The sequence below is a fragment of the Symphalangus syndactylus genome, chromosome 13 (assembly GCF_028878055.3).
Source record: "Symphalangus syndactylus isolate Jambi chromosome 13, NHGRI_mSymSyn1-v2.1_pri, whole genome shotgun sequence".
NCBI classification, from domain to species: Eukaryota; Metazoa; Chordata; class Mammalia; order Primates; family Hylobatidae; genus Symphalangus; species Symphalangus syndactylus.
In genome coordinates, this window is record NC_072435.2 from 113,161,347 (window position 1) to 113,182,661 (window position 21,315).

A 21,315-nucleotide genomic window follows, 5' to 3' on the forward strand; every position below is an offset into this window, starting at 1 on the left:
ACAAGGTTGCAATGCATATTTTTTTGGTCACCCCATGGGAAAGCATTTGTAACCTTAACACATAATAAAAAGAAGGCCCATGACTGTGTCTGTGTCTCCCCTCATCCCCCAAGTCTGGCCCTATCTTGGGACTTACCGAGATTTCTTTTCCCATGCCAATCTGGCTGAGGTTGGGTTTCATGCCTGTGCCCATTTGCCAGATTATTGCCTCTGCTGGTTGGGTCTTGAAAGGCCATTCCCTGGCGTGGAGTTCATACCAGATTGTGCTGTTGGCAGACGTCGTTAAAGGGGTGTTGGTGTGGTGTGTCACTTACAACCTTGTACCTCCATTATTAGCACACACCCGCCCAGCCAGTCTCCCCGCACCCATTCTTCTCCCCAGTTTCTTCCTCATGGGGTTGGTATTTTGCCATGTGGGACACACCTAAAGCTTTCTTAATGTCTTAGAAGTCATGTTTATCCCAGGATATCTTCTAATGAATAGTTAAATATAATATGGTTAGGATCTCTGTCCCTGATTCTACTTGCAATGATTCTAGGAAATCATTGCAAATAAATAATGAGGGATACAAAAATTTATTTATAAGGATATTCTCCAGAGCATTATATATACTATTGAAAAAAGTAAAAATAACACAATTGTCCAGTAAGAGGAATTGGTTATATGCATTATGGTAAATCCATAAAATAAAATGAAATGCTGTATTATTATTAAAACATTTCAAATAAATTTTGCTGACATAAAAAATGCTCAATATATAACCTTAGGTAAAAAAAAAAGCAGGATATGAGACTGTATGTCAGGTTTTATATTGCTTTTTAAAAAACCATTATATATATATGAACAAGACAATAAAGTAAAGCATAGCAAAATGTTAACAATAACTAACTCTGGGTGACAGGTTAGGATTTTTTTTCTTTTATACTCATTCTATTTTTCCTAAGTATAAACCATCCTGCGGAATGGTAGAAAGAAAAAAAGAGGTTTGCGAGTGACTTGGGTTCAAGTCCTGATTTTATTTATACTAGTAGTATAATAGGGTAGGTTTCCTGGTATGTCACTTCACTTCTCCAAATGCAGGTTTTCTTACCTGATAAATGAGAATAATGATAACATCGCAGTGGAAGGATGTTTATCTGGGACTCCTAATGCCAAAACAAATCCATGCTAGGATTATTCTAGAGGGATTTACCACATTATTTTCTGCTTCATAAATCATGACATTGTAATTAATGGAGAAAGGATTGCTCTAGTGAGTAGCATGTGCCATGAATGGGGTGATGGGCCAGGTGGTGCCTAAATGATGCTGTGAAGCGTGAATAGCAGTGAGGACCACAGTGGATGAAACAGGATGCTAGGGTGTCACGGAGCTGTACCATGGGGACAGATCTCAGCGCTTTGAGCACAAGATTCCCCAACTTAGGAAATATCTGAAACAATCCTAGAAAGTGATCTTTCCTCCACTCTAAGATTTCATGTAAGTTTGATTTAAAGAACACAAAGCACTCTGCTATCCTCTTTACTAATCAGAGCACTGTGTCAATTCAACTATTGCTAGGGTTTCACTTCGTAGTTACATCTTCCTTCTACCTGATAACCTTATACCTCTGGGCTGGGGAAGGGGTGGTGATGCTCAGGTGTTGGGATGTCAAGTTAGATGATCAGAAAGCTCTCAAGAGAAGGTGCTAAAAGACTATAGTTATCATAATAAATAATAATGCTTATTGAGGTTTTACTCTGCACTAGGCACTATTCTAAGTTTTTTTGCGGAGGGAGGTCTATTCAGCCTGTCTTTTTATTCTGATGCTTTGACTACTTGGGACTCTGCTGACCCTGGAGGGTCTGCCCGTTCCAGGAACAGCCAATTCCTGGAAATAGTAAAGCGCTCACCTGTGAGCACAGCCTTCACAGGCTAATCAGATAATCCAGAGCTCACACTCATACTGCCAACTACCTCCTTAATTGGGCTTTCAAGTTCCAGGCCAGTATTCCCCAGCCCCTATATGCCAGAGCCTGCTGAAATCATTCAAACAAGCCAATCCTAAGCCTTCTTACCCTGCCTCTCCTGCTCCTTCCCAGGAGCCACAATAAAGGCTCTTCCCAATGTTTTCCTCACATTTCCTCCGCCTCCAGACCGACCCTGGTGCTGCCCCCTGTGGACACTGCATGGTGTGGCACACCCCCTCTGGGAACTGTGAGTAACAAACCATCTTTTCAAAGGTGACTGTTGGCCTCATGCTGCCTGAATAATAACAAAACCTACATTTTAAAACAGGAGGCATTATTATTAATAGTATCCCCATTTCATAGATGAGGAAACTGATGCCCAGAAAGGTTGTGTGTCTTTCCCAAGATAACACAGCAAACAAGAAGGGCAGCCAGAAGCTGAACTTAGTCCATCTAACTCCAAGACGGTGCCACTGGCCAACGTGCTATCCTAGGAAGCTTAGACTCCATCCTATTTAAGAGTCCTTTGTAATCAGGCAAGTGCACAATTTGGGAGGTGTGAGCTTGTGGTTGGTGAAGGAGGCATAAACAGACTCATCCATCACTCATGTGAAAGGGGGAAGGGTGTTTTGAGTTATTCCCTGTGCTGGGTACCTTACAAATGTTTTCTCACTCAATTCTTAGAACACCTCAATGGATTTATTATCCTTGATTTACAGTTGAGAGAAATAGGACTTTGAGTGGCAAAATAAATCCCAAACCCATCCGGGCTTATGGTTAAAAGCTCCAACTCTAGAGTACAGGATATTCCAGATGAATCTCAGCATCATCATTCATCACTGTAAGGCATGTCACTAAGCCATCTGAAGCCTCAGTATTCTCACCTGTCAGTTGGGAGCAACATGGTATCTGCTTCGAAGGGTGCTTGTACAAATTGTGAGACAGTGCACCTAAAAGGCTTAACACAGTGCTCAATCCTCTTTAAAAAGTTCATTTTTGTTCTAAGTCATTTCTGAGCATGAGGTTCCCAAGCAACAGGATGCACCTAATTGGCAGGAAACCAGAGCGCCGGGTCCTTCGGAATTCAGCAGTGTCAGAAATAAAAGCCTCATTAAAACTTCCTTTGAAACCCAACTTTCAAGAGAAACTCACTTTAAGGAAAAAAGATTTGCTGAAGATGAAAACTCCAGCAGAAAACCAATTATTCTGGTACATTTTGTTAATCACATTTTTTTTTCTTTTGCTAAATTTACACTAAACTATACCAACTTAATTATTGCAATTTGGTTTCAGATAACAATATCTAACTAGATAAAGATTTGGGCATAAAATAATCAGGCCAACTGACATCCTCTAAAGGGGCCCAAGCAACAGATGTTGAGAATTCTGATCTTCCAGAAATATCTCCTCAGGGTTTTTCAGTGAGGACGCGGTGGGGGCCCTTTTCCAAGGAAGACTGTCTCTGTAACATCTCTCGGTGGTGCTAAGTCTAATTGCACTCATCTGCAGGCCTGCAACTTTCCCAAACAGCTTCCCCAGTGTTATCTCCCCCAGCCCTTGCAACCACCTGTAGACAAAGTTAGGCAAGGATTTGCATGGCCATGGGAGCCTAGAAGCCTTTCTGGCTATATTTTTCTCAGGGCACTCTGCCCTGCATCCTGGCGCTGTGTCTTGGGCCCTTCTTCTCCTTCTGTACTTCCAAAGACATCTCATTCTGTCTGTGGCTGCACTTACCTATTTTCTGACAAGTCCTAAACCCCTGTTTTCTATACTAGTCATGTAGAGGCAGCTGTGTTTTGGTGGTTCCATTTGTCATCTCCACGATAGCTCAAACTCACTGTGTCTAAACCTGACCTCTTTGCCTTCCTGGCATGCCCAACCCTGCTGCACCTCCATGGTCCCCACCTTAGTGAATGATGCCACTCTCCACCTGGTTGCTTAAGGCAGCTATCTAGGCACCACCCAAATTCAATCCATGATCAAGCTCTATTGCTTCCACCTCCTATGTGTGCTTCTGATGTCCATTCTCAGCTTTCATACCCATAGGCTCTGATTCAGTGAAGGCTGCCAGCATTTCCCTGTGTATTGGACAGCCGGCCCCCATCCTCTCCTTCTTCATTCCAATCTCTACTCAGCAGCCACAGTGATCTGATTGATCTAAAACTCAAATTAGGATTATGTCACTCCCCCTTCCCCCAGAGCTTAATAACCATCAATGGCTGCTTAGTGCACTGAAGATGAAATGAAAATTCCTTAACTCAACCTCTAAGTCCTTAACTCAACCTTTAAGTCCTCGCAGGATTGACCGTGCTTCCCTCTCTCGTCTCTTATCTCACCATCCCCGGCCTAATTTTTTTCCTGACTCTTCATCCATCAGCTCCCTTTCCTCCCCCAACCCTTCTATATATTCTTCCATGTGGGCAATGTGTTCTCTTTTATTTTTGAACCTTTTTGCACATTCTTTTGATCTGGAACACCTCACCCTGCCCTTGTACTCAAGCTTTAACTTAGGCTCAGGATTATCATCTCCTGGAAGCCCTCCCTGACCTCCCAGATGGGATTTGGTTCCTGTTTTATTCCCACAGTCCTGTGTTTATTCTCAGAATAGCATTTATCTTACTTTGCTAAAGTTGGATGTTTCCTTATCTGCTTTCCACTAGAAAGAGAGAGTAGGGGACTCTGGTGGTTTTAAATATGTCCAGTATATTCTTTGATATTCCATTATGTATAAGATAGAGCTTAATTCTTCTCCCCTTAGGTGTGGACTGGATTTAGCAACTTGCTTTTAACAAACAGCATATGGTAGAAGCAATGATATGTAAATTTCTGAGACTAGATCATAAATGACAATGAGGCTTGTAGCCACCATGTTGTGAAGTCATTCAAGTAACCTATACACAGGCCCAAGGGTTGTGGAACTGAGGCCTCCTTCCAACAGCTGTGTGAGTGGGCCACCATGGAAGTGGATCCCCAGCCTGCTGAGCCTTCAGATGAGACCACAGCCCTAGCCAATATCTTGACTGCAACCTCATAAAAGCCCACTCAGAACCACTCAGCTAAGCCACTCTCAAATTCCTGACCACAGAAACTTGAGATAAGAAATGTTTTCAGTGGCTAAGTTTTGGGGTAATTTGTTATGTAGTAATAACTAAGACAGCACTGAATCTTGTATCCCCTGCATCTGCTACAATCCTAGCACATAGTAGGCAGCCAGCAAATAGCTATTGAATAAGTAAATGAGTTGGGTAACTTGTTACAGCCACATAATCCATTAGAAACCAGGCACACAAGTTTGTTAGGGTCATTCTTTCTAGCGTGCCCTACTCGGGTTCCTCCATCCTCACCCAAAAACCAGCCACCTTGGCCCTGTAGACAGGTACACCCTGGCCCTTCCAAAAGCATTGAAAGACTTGAGAAGTGCCCCTCTGCCCAGGCTGTGGCTCTCAATGGCCAGGGCAGGGCCCACTTACCCAAGGGCAAAGACATCAGAGTGCTTGGAGAAGGGGAGCTTATCCTCCTCTGTGTCGGGGGACAGCTGGCGGATGATCTCTGGTGCCAGGTGGCACAGCCAGCCATTCTGGATGCGCAGTTTGTCCTCCCGCCTGGAGAAGCAAAGCACAGGATGAGCTCTGTTTCATAGCCCAGGGCAGACCAGTCCCTCTGGCACTGACCCCACATCCCTGGAGCCATCTCTACTGCCCTTCTTGTTTCCCCCATTGAGCACTGCCTGACCACCTACTGGAGGCCGAGACTCAGTAATAGGTGCAGGGAAGGCTTCTCTAGAGAAACACTCAGGACCCAAACCATCATCGAATTCCATTGCCTCTGAGGCACCCACCTTCTTGCCCATCTTCATTCAACGACACTGGATTCTTGTTATTCATGGCAGTTACGTTCTATAAAGTCACTGGAACACGGAATTAGCAGAATACTGAATCATTGCTCCTGGGGAAATGTGTACACATGTACACATCCCTGACATAGTTTGTAATTTTAACCCCTAAAAACAACTTATCTGATAGATTCTGTTTTATTTTACATAATAGACTATGGGGCTCAGAAGTGTTAAGTGACTTGTCTGAGGCAGCCCTACTAACAGGTGCCAGAGTTGGGATTCAAATCTCATCCAACTGGCCCCAGAGTTAGAGCTTCTTATGCTACCCTGTGCTGCCCATTCTGTCCCAACCTCCATCCTCAAGGCTTCTCTGTATGAGGCTGAAACAATGAGGCAGAGCATCCTCCTGTTTGACCTAAGCTGGAAACATGTGCATTGGGCAGCTCAAACTTTTCCCCACTCTGCATGTCCCTGAATAACTGTGAAAGTGCTGTGAGTGTTGATTTGGGGTATTACAAATACATTTCAGTGAATCCACAAATAATGATAATCTACTGTGTTTTTCTATCACCTATGATGCCTAGGTTCTGTGCTTGGCACAGAACAAGACCGACAAGGTCCCTTCCCTCCTGGAGCTTGCACTTTGATAGGGAAAGGAGACAACAAATGAGTTCAATAAATAGGAAAAACTAAAGATCGTGATAAGCATTGTACAAATAATTAAAATAGAGGATGCATCAAAGATAAGATGGATCTTACTGCAGGTAAACTGTGAGCTAAGATCTACGTGACATAAAGGATCCAGCTATGTGAACAAGGAGGATATCTAGGCAGAAGGGGAAGCTAGGACAAAGTTCCAACAAGGGCCCCATTCAGGGTGTTCCAGAACCCTAAAGAACACCAGTGTAATTGGAACACATCATCCCATCCTATGTATCAAAGTGTATACAACCAACTCTTTGCTGATGGGCCTTGGGCGGATGGTTCGCTCTTCCGCCATTATGGACAATGCTGCTAAGAACATCTTTGGGTAGATACGGGGAATATCTCCCTTCATCCACGTTAATTTATTCCTTAGGTAAATTCTTAGATGTGGAAGGAGGCTGGCTCCCTTCTTTCACTGGAAGTCCTTAGCAAGGCAGAGTTTTCCATGTGGGTCTGAAATCTAAGCAGATCGCCTCTGAGATCTTCACTGGCTCAAGACTCCTAGGAACTGGCTCATTAACACAGGGGAATGGAGCAGTCGGCGGGAGAGGGGGTGCATATCTCAAGTCATCATCAAAAGTGAGGTCATGCAGGACGACAGCCTCCAGCATGAAGGTCTCTGTGGGGACCTGGGGCTGGCTAGATTTTCTAGAGAGGGTTTCTGAGATATAGAAGTTGTGACATGCTGCTCCCTCAAACACACTCATTCATATCCAACAATCATGATTTTTGCCATATCTAAATACCTTCAAGAGCAGCATTATACAATAGAACTTTCCATTATGACAGAAATATCCTCTATATGGTTAGTGGCAGCCACTAACCACCATGACGATTGAGCACTTGAAATGTGGCTTACAACTGAAGAACTAAACTTTTAATTTTTTTTTTTTTTAAATTTTAGAGACAAGGTCTGCTGAGACAGTCTATCACCCAGGCTGAAGTGCAGAGGTGAGCTCGTAGCTCATGGCAGCCTTGAACTCCTGGCCTCAAGCGACCCTCCCATCTTCAGCCTATGAAGTAGCTGGGATTACAGGCATGAGCAATCACACCCTGCTAATTTTATTTTATTTTTTTTAGAGATGTGGTCTTGCTATGTGATCTTGCTATGTTGCCCAGGCTGGTCTCAAACTCCTGGCCTCAAGGGATCGATCCTCCAGCCTCAGCCTCTCAAAGTATTGCGATTATAGGCATGAGCCACTGCTCCTAGCCCTGAACTTTCATTTTTAACTAAAGTTAAATTTACGTAGCCACATCTGGCTAGTGGCCACCAAATTGGACAACACTGTTCTGGACTATTATATATTAAGAAATGCATTTTTAACTTAAATATGTTTCAATAGGTCACTCTTTAGTGTGGCCATAAATGGAGACTAGTGATTTTCTAATACACATTAAAATTAAGATAGAAAATGTTTGTTCATATCCTCCCTCCTCCAAATCAACTTGCAGATTACACCTGTAGAAACACTGGGTGGAAGAAAGATCCCTGAATGAGGCTCCAAGAGTTTAGGGCTCAGGGTTCCAGTGCTGCAGTGACATTCCCTAGCTAGGTAAGGCTGGATGTGTCCCATACATGCAATTCTTTAAGATCTCTTTCATTCCCCCCTCCATCTTACGCATGAAGGTAGCATCCATTTGGATATACTTAACTTTTTGTAGAACCCAAAACAGGGACTGTAGGAAAGGAAGCAACGCTGGGTAACTGCTGCAATCACAATTCTTAATTGCATTTGGATGGTGGTTTACCACAGGTATCCCACCCTGGACCACCCATCCACCTTCTGCATTCCCAGGCTAGGAGCAGACTGGCATGCATGCAACAGAAAGCAATGTGGCCAGGCAGACACCATTCAATTTGTTTTAATTTAGGATTTCTCAACCTTGGCACTATTGACGTTTGGGTCTGGGCAGTTCTTTGTTGTTGGGGGACATAGGGGCTGTCCTGGGCATTGTAGGATGTTTAGCAGCATCCCTGGCCTCTACTCACTAGAGGCCATTAGCACCCCCTTTCCCCAAATCATGACAACTGAAAACGTCTTCAGACATCATCAAATGTCCCCTGGAGGGGAAAAATTGCCCTGGTTGAGAATCACTGTTCTAATTTATACAAAATAAGGAAATGGTCCAAACCTCAGTGTTTCAGGATTAATAACACACGACTTACTCCTGCATTCTACACGAAAGACATGATACAACACATCCTGTGCTAGAAACTACTACTCAAACTCACTAGCAAACACTTGAGTCGGCAGAGTTAAATCAGCTCTTGCTTCTAGAATCAGGAACACCCACAGATGTTGAAGGCTCCATTTGTTGCTCACTATCTATGGAACCTTGAGCAGATCCAAATTTCTATTTTCCTATCTGTAAAATGGGCACATTAATTTGTACTTTACAGAGCTGTTGCAAGGATTAAAATGAGACAGTACATGGCACAGGGCTGTGTCAGCTGCCAGAGACACACAATTACTGGACATAATCATTACACATGTATATGTGTGTGTGTGTGTATTTTTATCTTGAGGACTCAGAAGTGGAGTTGAGACTAGAGCCCATAGTAGGAATGTTCTCCATGAAAAGTCTTTGGCATAGGCCAGCCAACATTCTCCTGCAATGACTGGGCCATTGGAAGTGGGGTGGGTTGGGGTGCCCCTGCCAAAGGGAAGCTTCTCTGCTCCTACCTTTTTGAAAACACCCCTGCCACCTCTTCCTGACTCATGGGGTCAGCAGAGAACTGGCATTTTGGGGCCAGGGCAGGAGATGGAGTGGTGACCACACAAGAGCCATCAGCCTGGGGTGGGTGTGGTAGGGGGCCGGGAGCCAGGCCTGGCACTAACACCCTGGGGTGCCCCATTCCTATGGCGATGGGCCCACTGATGACAAACCCAAATCATCTTCATTATGGTTATTATGATTAATAACAGGCTTTGGGAGGCTGGCATGACAGCACTGACATCTAAAACGATACCTTTTCTTGACAACGGCAGAACAGCTGGATGCTGGGGTCTGTCTGGATGTGCAGAACACACTCACATCACTGGGCTGCCCCATCTCTGCCTCGGGCTTGGTCGGGCGGGGGGTCTCTCCCTGCTGGGCACCAAGGGCTATCCATACCCCAAGCTCTAACTGAGGGGAGGGCAGGAAGGCAAGTGACTCCTGCTGAGTGCCTACTGTTTGCCAGATTGTCCATCCCACTTAGACCTCATAAGCCCACAATCTGAGGGCTATCATCCTGTTCTGTGGATAAGGAAACAGAGGCTCAAAACATTTAGGTGACCTGTCCAAAGGGACAGAACTGAGATCTGTTGGAACACATCTTTAAAACCCCAGGGACTAGGCACCTCAACCCAATTCTACAAGAATTTCTGGAGAAAACCATTAAAGAGTAAAGCCCAGCTGGGCATGGTGGCACATGCCTGTAAGCCCGGGACCTTGAGAGGCTGAGGAAGGAGGATTGCCTGAGCCTCGGAGGTTGAGGCTGCAGTGAGCTGCGACTGCACTACTGCATTCCAGCCTCGGTGACAGAGCAAGAGATCCTGTCTCAAACAAACAAACAAAAAAGAGCAAAATGCTAAACTAAGCCTTCCACCTCTCTATCCCATTTAATCATCAAAACCTCCCATTTTACAGGTGAGGAAACTGAGGATCAGGGAGCCAGGTGTGTGTTAAACACAAACAAGTTTCTGGAATCTATTTCAAGGTATTATAGACTGAATTTTATCTCCCCCAAATTTATTATGTTGAACCCCTAACCCCCAATTTGATTGTATGTAGCGATAAAGCCTATAGGGAGGTGATTAATGTTAAATGAGATCATAAGTCCGAGGCCCTAATCCAATAAGATTGGTGTTCTTATAAGAAGAGGAAAGACATCAGAGACCTCTCTCTCTCTATTTCAGTGCACAGAGAAGAGGCCATACGAGGACACAGTAAGAAGGTGGCCATCTACAAGCTGGGAAGAGAGCCCTCACTAGACACTAAATTTGCCAGCACCTTGATTTTGGACTTTCAGCCTCCAGAACTGTAAGAAAATAAATGTCTGTTGTTTAAACCCCTGAGTCTGGTATTGTGTTATAGCAGCCCAAGCTGACTAATACATGCACTCCCTAATTATTTGCTGACTGGCTGAGTGAGTAATGAATGAGGGAACTTCCAGGCCTATCTCCTGAGAGATAGTGGCCCTGCTTCCTGCAACGCCCAAAGCCTGGCCAGCTCCCTTCTCTCTCCACTCCTATAATCCAGCCCCCAGGGTGCTGATCAGGGCCATAGATGCCCCTTATTCAAGGGGTGTCTCCTGGCCTCTGGCAGCTGCACTGGGGGCTCCAGGCTGCAATGGGAGCAGTTACTGAAGATGCCTTTTCATGAACAAGAGGGAGTAAATGGTCCTGAACCCCTGAGGGGACCCTGTGGATCCCTAGAGCTACACTGGCAGTATTCATAAATATTGAGGCAAATCTACTACCTGGGAAAGGTCCTGGGATTCATGGGACACCCCAGAGTTCCACCTCCCTTCATGGTATGCAACGTGCTTGCTTTGGTGGAACCCAGTTGCTACATAAGGAGTTTGATTACCCTGAGACTGCCATGGTGTGAGGAAGCCCAATGTAGTCAAGCAGAGAGGCTGCATGAAGAGGGAAAAGCAGGGAGATAAGAGAGATCCCATCAGCCCCCAGATGTTTCAGCCAGCCCAGCCCAGCTGTGTGAATGTGGAAGCCTTCAGATGTCTCCAACTTCACCCCCCACCCATCCGATGGCACCTACAGGACAAACTGAGCACAAGAGGTCAGCCGAACCCAGTCAACCCACAGAACCATGAGGGATGACAATACCTTGTTTTAAGCCACTAAGTTTTGAGATGGTTCATTGCACAATAATATGTAACTGGAACAAGGATAAAAGCACAAGAAGTCATTGATGGCTACTTGTGGGTGGCCAGGAAATGTGAATTTCTTCTTGGGAGATGTTGCTGAGGGCACTTCCTGGGTTTGTGTTGACAACCTGGCTGGGGCAGGGGTGGGAGGGGCTGCTGTCTGGACAAGGGGACCAGAAGCCACCTTGCCTTTGACTTGGTTGAACTAACTTCCTGGTTGACACTGGGTCTCCATGAATGAGCTAAAGGAAGGGATGCCCGAGGCATTCCATCCCATTCCATTTTTTGTTCTTCCTCTTCTCCTTGTGGCTTCAGAAAGGAAGAAAATCAGAGGTCCTGCACCCCTTTCCTCTACCTCAGGGAGAAGCCACTGTTGAGGAGAAAGAGAGAGGTGTGGACATGCCACCAGGAGGGAAGAATGTCTGCTTTTTATAAAACAGCCCAGAAGCAAGTTCGAGAAAACTCTTACTGGGCCTCCTCTTGTCTTGATGCAAATACTTGGGTTCACAGTGAAGTCACCCAACATTGCGTCCTTGTAGTTCGCCTGGGAACTGGGAAACTGGGAAGGGTATGAGTTCCCTGCCAGTGAACCAGGAACTTAACTGCTGCTGGGGAGTCAGAGGGAAGAAGGGATTCTACACAGTCTTGCCCTCCCAGGCTTCTTGGGTTCCAACTGGAGGGACTCTCTCCAAGTATCTATTGATATATTTGTATATTTACTGCCTACTTACTGCCTTATCTTAGGGACTACAGACAGTTTTGTAGACTATGGTTAATCTTTCTTGGGTGGAGTAAAATCTGAAAAAGAAACAAGCGCCTGTTCGGTCCTCATCACATAGAAACAGCTACGTGAAGTTTTGTCAAATTCCAAATGGTCCAACTTATAACAGATTCAAGGTGTCGTATAACACAAACAAGATTCACTTTGTCCGGGTCCCTGGGGCATTCCTCAAAAAAAAAAAAAAAAAAAAAAATCAGTGGTTCTCAAAAGCAGCTGAAACTGAAGTAAAATGAGAGAAACTGTGGGGCTTTCTGGAAAGATGCACCATTCGTTATAAAATGCAGGATTATAAAAAACATGCAGAGGTTTAAAATGAGAGAGAGAGAGCGAGAGAGAGACAGCAAGAGAGAGAGAGGGAGAGAGAGAGAGCGCAGTCCAAATTAAAAGTCACAAGGGTAGACTTTCTGAATTATGGGTTGTTTATTTGAGATCAAGCTGTTTTTCACGTGGCCAACTCAATGCGGCTTGCTCTAGGGTGAGTAGTGGCTGAGAGTTAATTACTTAATGACGGTTAATGATTCTCTTGGGTGATACTGGGAGGTATATGCAAATTAATACTAATTACAACAACTCGGCAGCAGCTACCCTTTGTGGAGCTTTTGAGGTGCATCGGGCCCTGGGTGGATGCTTGATGCGTGTTCTCATTTTATCCTCACAAGAACTGATGGAGGAAGGCATCATCAAACCTACCACTTTTCTTGCAGACAAGGAAACTAAAGTTCAGAGACGTTGTTCGGCTTGATTAAAGTCGCATTTAATAAGTGGAAGAGCTGTGTCAGGCCATGGGTGCCTCTGACTTTAAGTCCCTTGCTGTTAACTGTACTCTTCCTGTACTAAAATCAATTAATTCCTAAGAAAACTCTGAGCAAGGCCTCTTGGGTGATCTCAACTTCCAAGTGAATTAGTTAGGGTTACAGGAGAGTCCTCCAGTTAAATTAAAGGGTAGGGGCTTTGAAAGGTCTGGGGATGCTCTGTGTCCAATCACACACACTCAAAGACAAGACAGGTGAGCAAGGTGCTGGCCTCCCCAGGGGGAAACAGCACGGCCTTGGCATCCCGCATCGGTAGAGCAGCTGACCCACTCAGCTCAGCAACCTCAGGACCAACCCTGAGTCTAGGTCACTAAAGCCGTTTGGACTAACTTCCCACCTCCTGACCATCATCTGTCAGGAAACTCTCCGGGGCCTCCGACCACCTCTCACCTGCCAGCCTGCAGCACCCCAGAAATGCTGAAGAGTCCAAAGTCCGTGATGACCACCTTGCCATTGTCATAGAAGACGTTCTTTGACTTGAGGTCCTTGTGTAGGATTCCCTTGGCGTGGAGGTAGCCCATGCCCTGCAAGAAGCAAGGAACAGGGAGTTGCCAGAGAAAAACCTAAGAGCTTGCTGCCACCCTGGCTTGAGTTCACATTCCTTGTCCTGAAGACTTGGCTCCCTAATGGGACCACACTCAACAGTGGCAGGGCCTGGGGTCTGACCGTGGGTCCTGGGGGTGAGGTCGGGGAAGGCATGGCAAGCGGGAACAGGCAGGGCCCCCAAGACACAAATCCATTGCCACTCTCAGACCACAGAAAGGCCATCCCCATTTGCTCATCTGACTCCTGAAGAAGAAACAAAAAGATCCCCAGGGAAAGGAATTCAACCAACCATTTGCATCCACTTCCCCTTTAGAGACTAACTCTTCTACAAGACTAGATAGTCAGATCTACTTAACCTATGCTGCTGCAGAAGGTAATGAGTTCCTAAAGAGATGGTCACAACTGCTCATTAAGAACACACAGAGGAGTCTATTGGAGGCCTCGTTCGAGGGCAAACGTCTAGAGTTGTGGTGGTTTCTTTTTTTTGCCTTTGTGAGCAGTCACATCTTTTATTTCCTCTTGTAGCTCAGTCCTAACACCTCCAAATGAGAAATAAAAGCTTGAGTACAACTGACTAATAAGGCACCTGCCAGAAAACACAGAATGTTCTTGTTTGTTTTAATCCAAAACAACATCCAACGATTTGATGTTTCCCTAGCAGCAGTGGAGAGAGATGGTTTCCACTCATGGGAATTCAAGGACTCGAGGGATGGTGGATCCTAACCAAGAGGGCTGAATAGCTTGTATGTAACCCCTGGTCCTTGCATAGGTCCAAGTACCATAGTGATGAGACACCAGATGGAAACCAAACATTGGTGGATAGTTTCTAAAGATTGTATCGAGGCAGAATTCTTACTTACACATGGCCTGGTATTTTTCAGGTCAAGTCTAATTTCTTTTAAGTCCAGATTGGTAGTCTGAAATCCAACCATGAATCTTAGGAGTCCTGGGGTAGGGGGGCTTCTCTGGGGGAAACTGGGTCTTTCGGAGATTTAGGTAGGAGGCCCTAGAGCCGACAGTACCTTCACAATTTCTTGAGCAATCTGCCTGGTTTTGTTGACATCCAAGACGATTTTGGCATCCCTCACAACTGAATAGAGCGTCCGTCCCTTACAGAGGCTGAAAAGCAAAAGGACGAGAAAAATTAATGGCAGTCGTTCAGAAGAGGATGACCCACAACAGTTACTACAAGTGACAAATGATGGCATAGACACGTGGACACGCCACTATTGTGCTTATGAGATAATAAGTCTGGGACTGGACTTCAGATCTGGTTCTGGGATGGAGATCTGGGAGGAAGTTCTTGTAGATTCTTTAGAAACTTGGCCAACGTGGCTGACCGACAAGGACACCCACAGAATCTAGCCTAGTCCAGAAATGGGTTTGCCACATCCAGTCCATCCCAGAGGCTCACAGGTGGAAAGCAGCACATAAATCAACAACTTCTGGGTCCTTGGACGCCACTCAGACAGCATTCTGTTGGCCATTTACGCCAGCTGCACGCACTTGCCAGGAGTCAGTGTGTGAGGACAGTGATGAAAGACCAGCAAAGTGGTGGCTGATGTGTATTAAGTATCATCAGCAAATGATGCAGTCAATTGTTTGGACGGGGATGTGTAAACACCAATAATACCACCCCCAAACCAGACGCCTGTCTAGATAAAGAGTTTTTCAAACTATGTTCAGCCTCATTGAGTTCATTTCGAGGACCAGTAGTTTAAGATGAATGACAGGATGAAAAAGGAACATTATGCAGTGAAAGTAACACCTTCTCATTTAGTTGCCTGTATGCTCATCCGTCCTGTTCCTCTGCAGTGAGCATAATTCCCAGCACGCACAGAGCAGGCACCCACAAGCCGCCACTGAATGAATGAATTCTAGATTCATCATAGCACTCCCAGCCCCTAGCACTGTGACTGGCTCAGAGTATCCAATATGCGCCAAAAGAAGAAAGAACGTCACTGTGAAAATCAATTTTCCATCTACATCAAAATCACAGTTTGAATTTTCCTCTTTTAACCTATGACGTTATTGCTAAAATACTCCTGGCATTGTGTTCATTCATTTGGTATTTACTGAGCCCTTGTTGTGTACTGGGCTTTGCTGAGATTGTATTTCCTGTGGCTGAAGTAAGAACGCTGGTATCAGAGGGATCTCAGAGTCCCAGCTCTGCTCCTTACTTACCGTATGTCTTGAGGTGGGTTACCTCACCTCTCTGGGCCTCAGTTTCCTCATCAATCAAAGGAAACTAATAATACTTAACCCTGTAGTTGAGTATGAGGATTGAATGAGATACAGAGTTGGAAACAGGCCTTGGCATCCAGTGGGAAGTATAGCACAGTGGTTAGGAGTATGGGGGCTTAGAGTAGGACTAAGGGGTTAGAATCCTGATCTGTCATTTAGTGGCTGTGTGACCTTGGGTGGGTGCATTAACCTCTCTGAGCTTCAGTTTTATTATCTGCAAAATGGGGCCAACAGCTCCTGCCTTTCTGGGTTGTCAGGAGAACCACATGAAATCAGGCAAGTAAAGGTGTAGGCACCTCTCTATGCCTAGTACATTTCATGGTAACTTTCCATGAGATCACTGGCTATTATAAAAAGTTGTAAGTGATTAATAAAATAGTAAACAGACACACATACACTTGTACAAATATATATAAGTGATATATCTATACACATATCACAACTGTTTATCTGTCCACCCATCTGTATACTCATCTAAAATGCCACCGATAGCCACCCATGATCTTTGACTAACATTTTTTTCTTCATCTGCTTAAGGCGACAGTCCCCGGGTAGCTGACTCACAGAAAGTCTGATTCATGTGTCCGAGGAGGTCACCCAGCCAGTTGGCAGGAGGCAGCCCAGAATGAGTCAGGGCTGACCCTGCATCCCCCAGGTTGCTGTCCCAGGCAGGGCATTTGATGTGGCTGCTGGAGCAGAGGTGGAGGAAGGGTGGGCAGAGCAGCTGATTACTCCATGTTGACATTTCAATATTTGAGATCCTGGGTGGATTCCCTCCCCTGGATACTTTGTTCCTGAACAGCCACCTACACTCATCACAGGCCAGATCCCAGAAAATACCTTCCCCACTGCAGACCGCGGAGCAAATCACCACCAACAGGCTCCAAGACTCCCCGGACTCTCCTGCTCAGGGTAACTGCAGGAAAGTCTCAAGCTTCAGATTTCTACACGTAGTCTTCTTTCCCTCCTTACATCCTCCTTCCCTTCAGCAGCTGCTGAAGTCTTTGCTTCTCTCACTCCCGTATGGCCTCAGGAGCTTCTGGAGAAACTACTGCACCCGTTTGGCACAGCTACTAAAGTGAAATATACATACAAAGAACCCTGATATGGTTTGGCTGTGTCCCCACCCAAATCTCACCTTGAATTGTAATAGTCCCCACGTGTCAAGATGAGGGGCAGGTGGAGATAACTGAATTATGGGGGCAGTTTCCCCTATACTGTTCTCCTGGTATTGAATAAGTCTCATGAGATCTGATGGTTTTATAAAGGGGAGTTCCCCTGCACAAGCGCTCTTGCCTGCCACCGTGTAAGACGTGCCTTTGTTTCTCCTTTGTCTTCCACCATAATTGTGAGGCCTCCCTAGCCATGTGGAACTGTGAGTCCATAAAACCTCTTTCCTTTATAAATTACCCAGTCTCCAGTAGGTCTTTATTAGCAGCGTGAAAACGGACTAATACAAATCCATAACCAGCGATTCTTCCTCTAAGTAAGTACCTAACAGATACGAATTCTCATATTCACCCCTACACATGCATTAGAATGTTAACAGCAACCTATCTGTTGAAATCCCAAACTAGAACCAACCTGCAATGGATCGAATGTTTGTGTCCCTGATTCCATATGTTGAAATGCTAATCCCAATGTGATGGTATTAGGAGGTGAGGCTTTGGAAGATAATTAAGTCATGAGAGCAGAGCATTAGAATGGGATTAGTGCTCCTTTAAAAGGGACTCCAGCTAGTTCTCTTGCTGTTTCCCTGCCATATGAGGATACAAGGAGAAGTCAAAAGTCTGGAAGACAGCCCTCCCCAGAATCTGCCCATGCTAGCACTGGATCTTTGACTTTTCAGCCTTTGGAACTGTGAGAAATACATTTCTTTTTTTTTTTTTTTTTTTTTGAGATAGAGTCTCACTCTGTCATCCAGGCTGGAGTGCAGTAGCGCAATCTTGGCTCACTGCAACCTCTGCCTTCTGGGTTCAAGTGATTCTCCTGCCTCAGCCTCCCAAGTAGCTGGGACTACAGGAGCAATTTCTGTTGTTGCTAAGCCACTCAGTCTGCAGTACTGTGTCACGGTAGTCCAAACTAAGACGCAACCCAAATGTTCGTCAACAGAAAAGTGGAGAAAATATGATATATACATATAACAAAATATGTTCATGCTGTACTATATAAAAATAACCAAACTACTGCTAACTGCAAAAAGCATTGGTAAAGCTCACCAACATAATGTTGAGTGAAGGAAGCCTGACACCCAAGACTACTCCATTTATATAAAGTGCATAAGCAAATGAAACTGACCTAGGTGCTGAAAGTCAGCACAGTGATGGCCCTTGTGTGTGTGTGTGTGTGTGTGTGTGTGTGTGTGTGTGTGGTGGGTGGGGGTGCTGGAAGGAGCATTATTAGGGGGCTGGGGGAAGGCAGTGTTCTGTGTTTTGATTTGGGTGCTGGTTACATGGATACATACTTAGTGGAAACTCACTGGGCTGTTCTTTTATGATCTGGATACTTTTGAAGGTATGTTATCCTTCCAAAAAATGTTTTCAAAAGTCATAGCCTGGGCAACATGGCAAGACCCCAATTCTACAAAGGATACACAAAAAAACTAGCTGTGTGTAGTGGCACATGCCTGTAGTCCCAGCTATTCGGGAGGCTGAGGAGGGAGGATCTCTTGAGTCCGGGAGGCAGAGGCTGCAGTGCATGGAGATTGCACCACCACAATCCAGCCTGGGTGACAGAGTGAGACCCTGTCTCAAAAAAAAAAAAAAAAGTAAGCAGGGAAAGAATTAACAATTAATATAATTAATATATGGTGTTGAAATCTGTAAAAAATCTAAAGCAGCACTGATACCCAAGGTATCCTTTCCTAAAGTCTTTACACAGTGAAGAGTATTTGCAGATGGGCAATGTCTACAGAGGAATTTGGGACTCCAGGCCTGGCTGTGCCCACCTGGGTGTTTATCAAGAGCTAAGCCGGAGACAAGTTCAAGATGAAAGCTGAGTTTAAAGATGAGCAGGCCTCAGGCAGATGTCCAGGATGACTGAGGCTAGGATGGTCCCAGCAAGTCAGTCCAAGCGTCCACAGCAACTGCTCCGAGCTTGGAATTCTTCATGACTAATAATGGTGGCCTAAAAGCCACTCGCAGTGTGGGATGTGGGGAAAGGAAGGGAGAAGAGGATGAAAGTTTACTGAGCATGTGCTTAGGACCTATATCACCTCCATGATTCCTTCTAGCAATGCTGCAACCCCTATATATAACAGCAAACCCTATTATATCTATTTTACGGGTGAGGATATGGACACCTAGAGGACCAGCTTATGGATGCATAGCCTTGACGGGAACCCATTCCCGATCTTCTTCCTATCTCCTCCTCCACTGTGTGGGTGCCCAGTTATCAGATATGATTCTTGAGACATTAATTAGGTATCACAGCTAAGGGAACAGAGGAGCACAAACTGAGTCCAAATCCCGACTCCAGCATTTACTACTTGCTGGGTGACCTTCAGAAATGACTTCAACCTCAGTTTCCATGTTTGTAAAATGGGTACAGCAGAAACAATACAAGCTGACATGTCCTGGGCACATTCTATGTGCCAGGCACTAGCCTAAGGATAAGAGCCTTACAAAGTGGGTATTCTTGCTGTATCTCATTGATTCCAAAGATGCACCTCTCTAAAATCAGAATGTGTCCCGCAATCATTGACAGATCATAGTTTCATTGGCACTGTATTTCTTTCTTTGTAGCACATAAAATAAATGGTGAATATTCTTTTCTTTGAGATGGGGTCTCACTACATTGTCCAGGCTGGTCTCAAACTCCTGGGCTGAAGTGATCCCCCTGCCTCGGTCTCCCAAAGTTCTGGGATTACAGGGATGAGCCGCTGTACCCAGCCTAAATGGTGAATATTCTAATTGAAGGTATCTTCAATGATTTAATGAAGCATGGTATCAATCTCATTTTATAGATGACAAAATTGAGGCTCAGGGGTTAAGTAGAGCTGGGATGAATTTAATTTAACATGTAAAAATTGTACATATTTATTGTGTACCACATGATGTTTTGATATATGTATATATGTGGAATGGCTAAATCAAGCTATTTCATTTATGCATTATCTCACACTTTTTTGTGTGCGGCGAAAACACTTAAAATCTACTCCCTCAGCAATTTCAAGTATATAACATATTGTTATTGATTATAATCACCATGATGTTCAATAGATCTCTTGAACTTATTCCTCCTGTCTAAATGAAGTTCTGTGGCCTTTGATCAAAATCTCTCCACTCCCCACACTCCCCAGCCTCTGGTAACCACCATTTTACTCGATTTCTATGACTGACTTTTTTAGACTCCACATATAAGTGAGATCATGCAGTATTTGTCTTTTAATTTATGTATTCCTTTTGAGACGGAGTCTCACTCTGTCACCCAGGCTGGAGTGCAGTGGCGCCATCTTAGCTCACTGCAACCTCTGCCTCCCTGGTTCAAGTAATTCTCTTGTCTCAGCCTCCTGAGTAGCTGGGATTACAGGTGCCTACCACCATGCCTGGCTAATTTTTGTATTTTTAGTAGAGATGGGGTTTCACCATGTTGGCCAGGCTGGCCTTGAACTCCTGGCCTCAGGTGATCCCCACGTCTCGGCCTCCCAAAGTGCTGGGATTACAGGCCTGAGCCACTGCCCCTGGCTGGTATTTGTCTTTTTATGCCTGTCTTATTTCACTTAGCATAATGTCCTCCAGGTTCATTCATGTTATCACACATGATAGGATTTCCTTCTTTTCTTAAGGCCGAATAATACTCTGTTGTATTTATATGCCACATTTTCTTGATCCATTCATCTGTTGATGGATTCGAGTTGATTCCATATCTTGGCTATTGTGAAGAGTGCTACAATGAGCCAGGGAGCACAGATCTCTCTTCAACATGCTGATTTCCATTCCTTTGGATAAATAGCCAATCGTGGAATTGCAGGAACTGGGGTTTGAATGCAGGCCACCTGGATCTGGAGGCTATACTCTTAAAACCCATCTTTTGCTTCTTAACAACTTTCTCTGTCATAAGCCCTCAGAAAATGGTAGCTGTAATGTCACTATCCCCATCACCTATGGCAATGAAGATTAACGAGGTCTGCTGGTAGTACAGTCCATCCGGAGGTCAGCAGAAAGTGTTTTAGTGGCTCAATAGTGCATTAAGTATCTCTCTGGCTTCTAGCACACATGCACACATGCACCTCTCAGTATCTCTGTACACCAAAAATCATCTTTCTCCAAGAAGAGGGGCAAGGCCTGGGAATTCTCCATCTTATCTGTAGGCTACCCCACCTCTCCCAGCCTGGCCTCAGGCAGTACCCACAAGGCTGCCCTTTGAGCCCCTATCTCAGGTGACACAGAGAGCCTTTGGCTAAGATGGCACTGTGGGTACAAGATGCTTATTATAAACCAACCTAAAAGGGGCTTGTCAGAAGCAATTAGATAAAACCATCTAGAAGGTTTGTCCCTGAAGGCCTCTGTCCAGACTGGCTCATTCTGCCAAAACAGTGGCTGGGACAGAAGTCTGAATGCCTGTGGCAGC

The 21,315-nt window shown here is 45.0% G+C and overlaps 1 protein-coding gene across 2 annotated transcripts in view; it reads right to left on the reverse strand.

Annotated features, from left to right (window-relative positions):
• KSR2 (kinase suppressor of ras 2) overlaps nucleotides 1-21,315 on the reverse strand; it is a 526,538-nt gene that overhangs the window by 17,947 nt on the left and 487,276 nt on the right. For both annotated transcript variants that reach the window (XM_055235579.2, XM_055235580.2), the window contains exons 15-18: nucleotides 14,523-14,619; nucleotides 13,345-13,478; nucleotides 5,419-5,550; nucleotides 137-266 (exon numbers count right to left, since the gene is read on the reverse strand). In XM_055235579.2, the coding sequence (XP_055091554.1) occupies nucleotides 137-266; nucleotides 5,419-5,550; nucleotides 13,345-13,478; nucleotides 14,523-14,619 (493 nt within the window). The remainder of the gene's footprint in view (nucleotides 1-136; nucleotides 267-5,418; nucleotides 5,551-13,344; nucleotides 13,479-14,522; nucleotides 14,620-21,315) is intronic.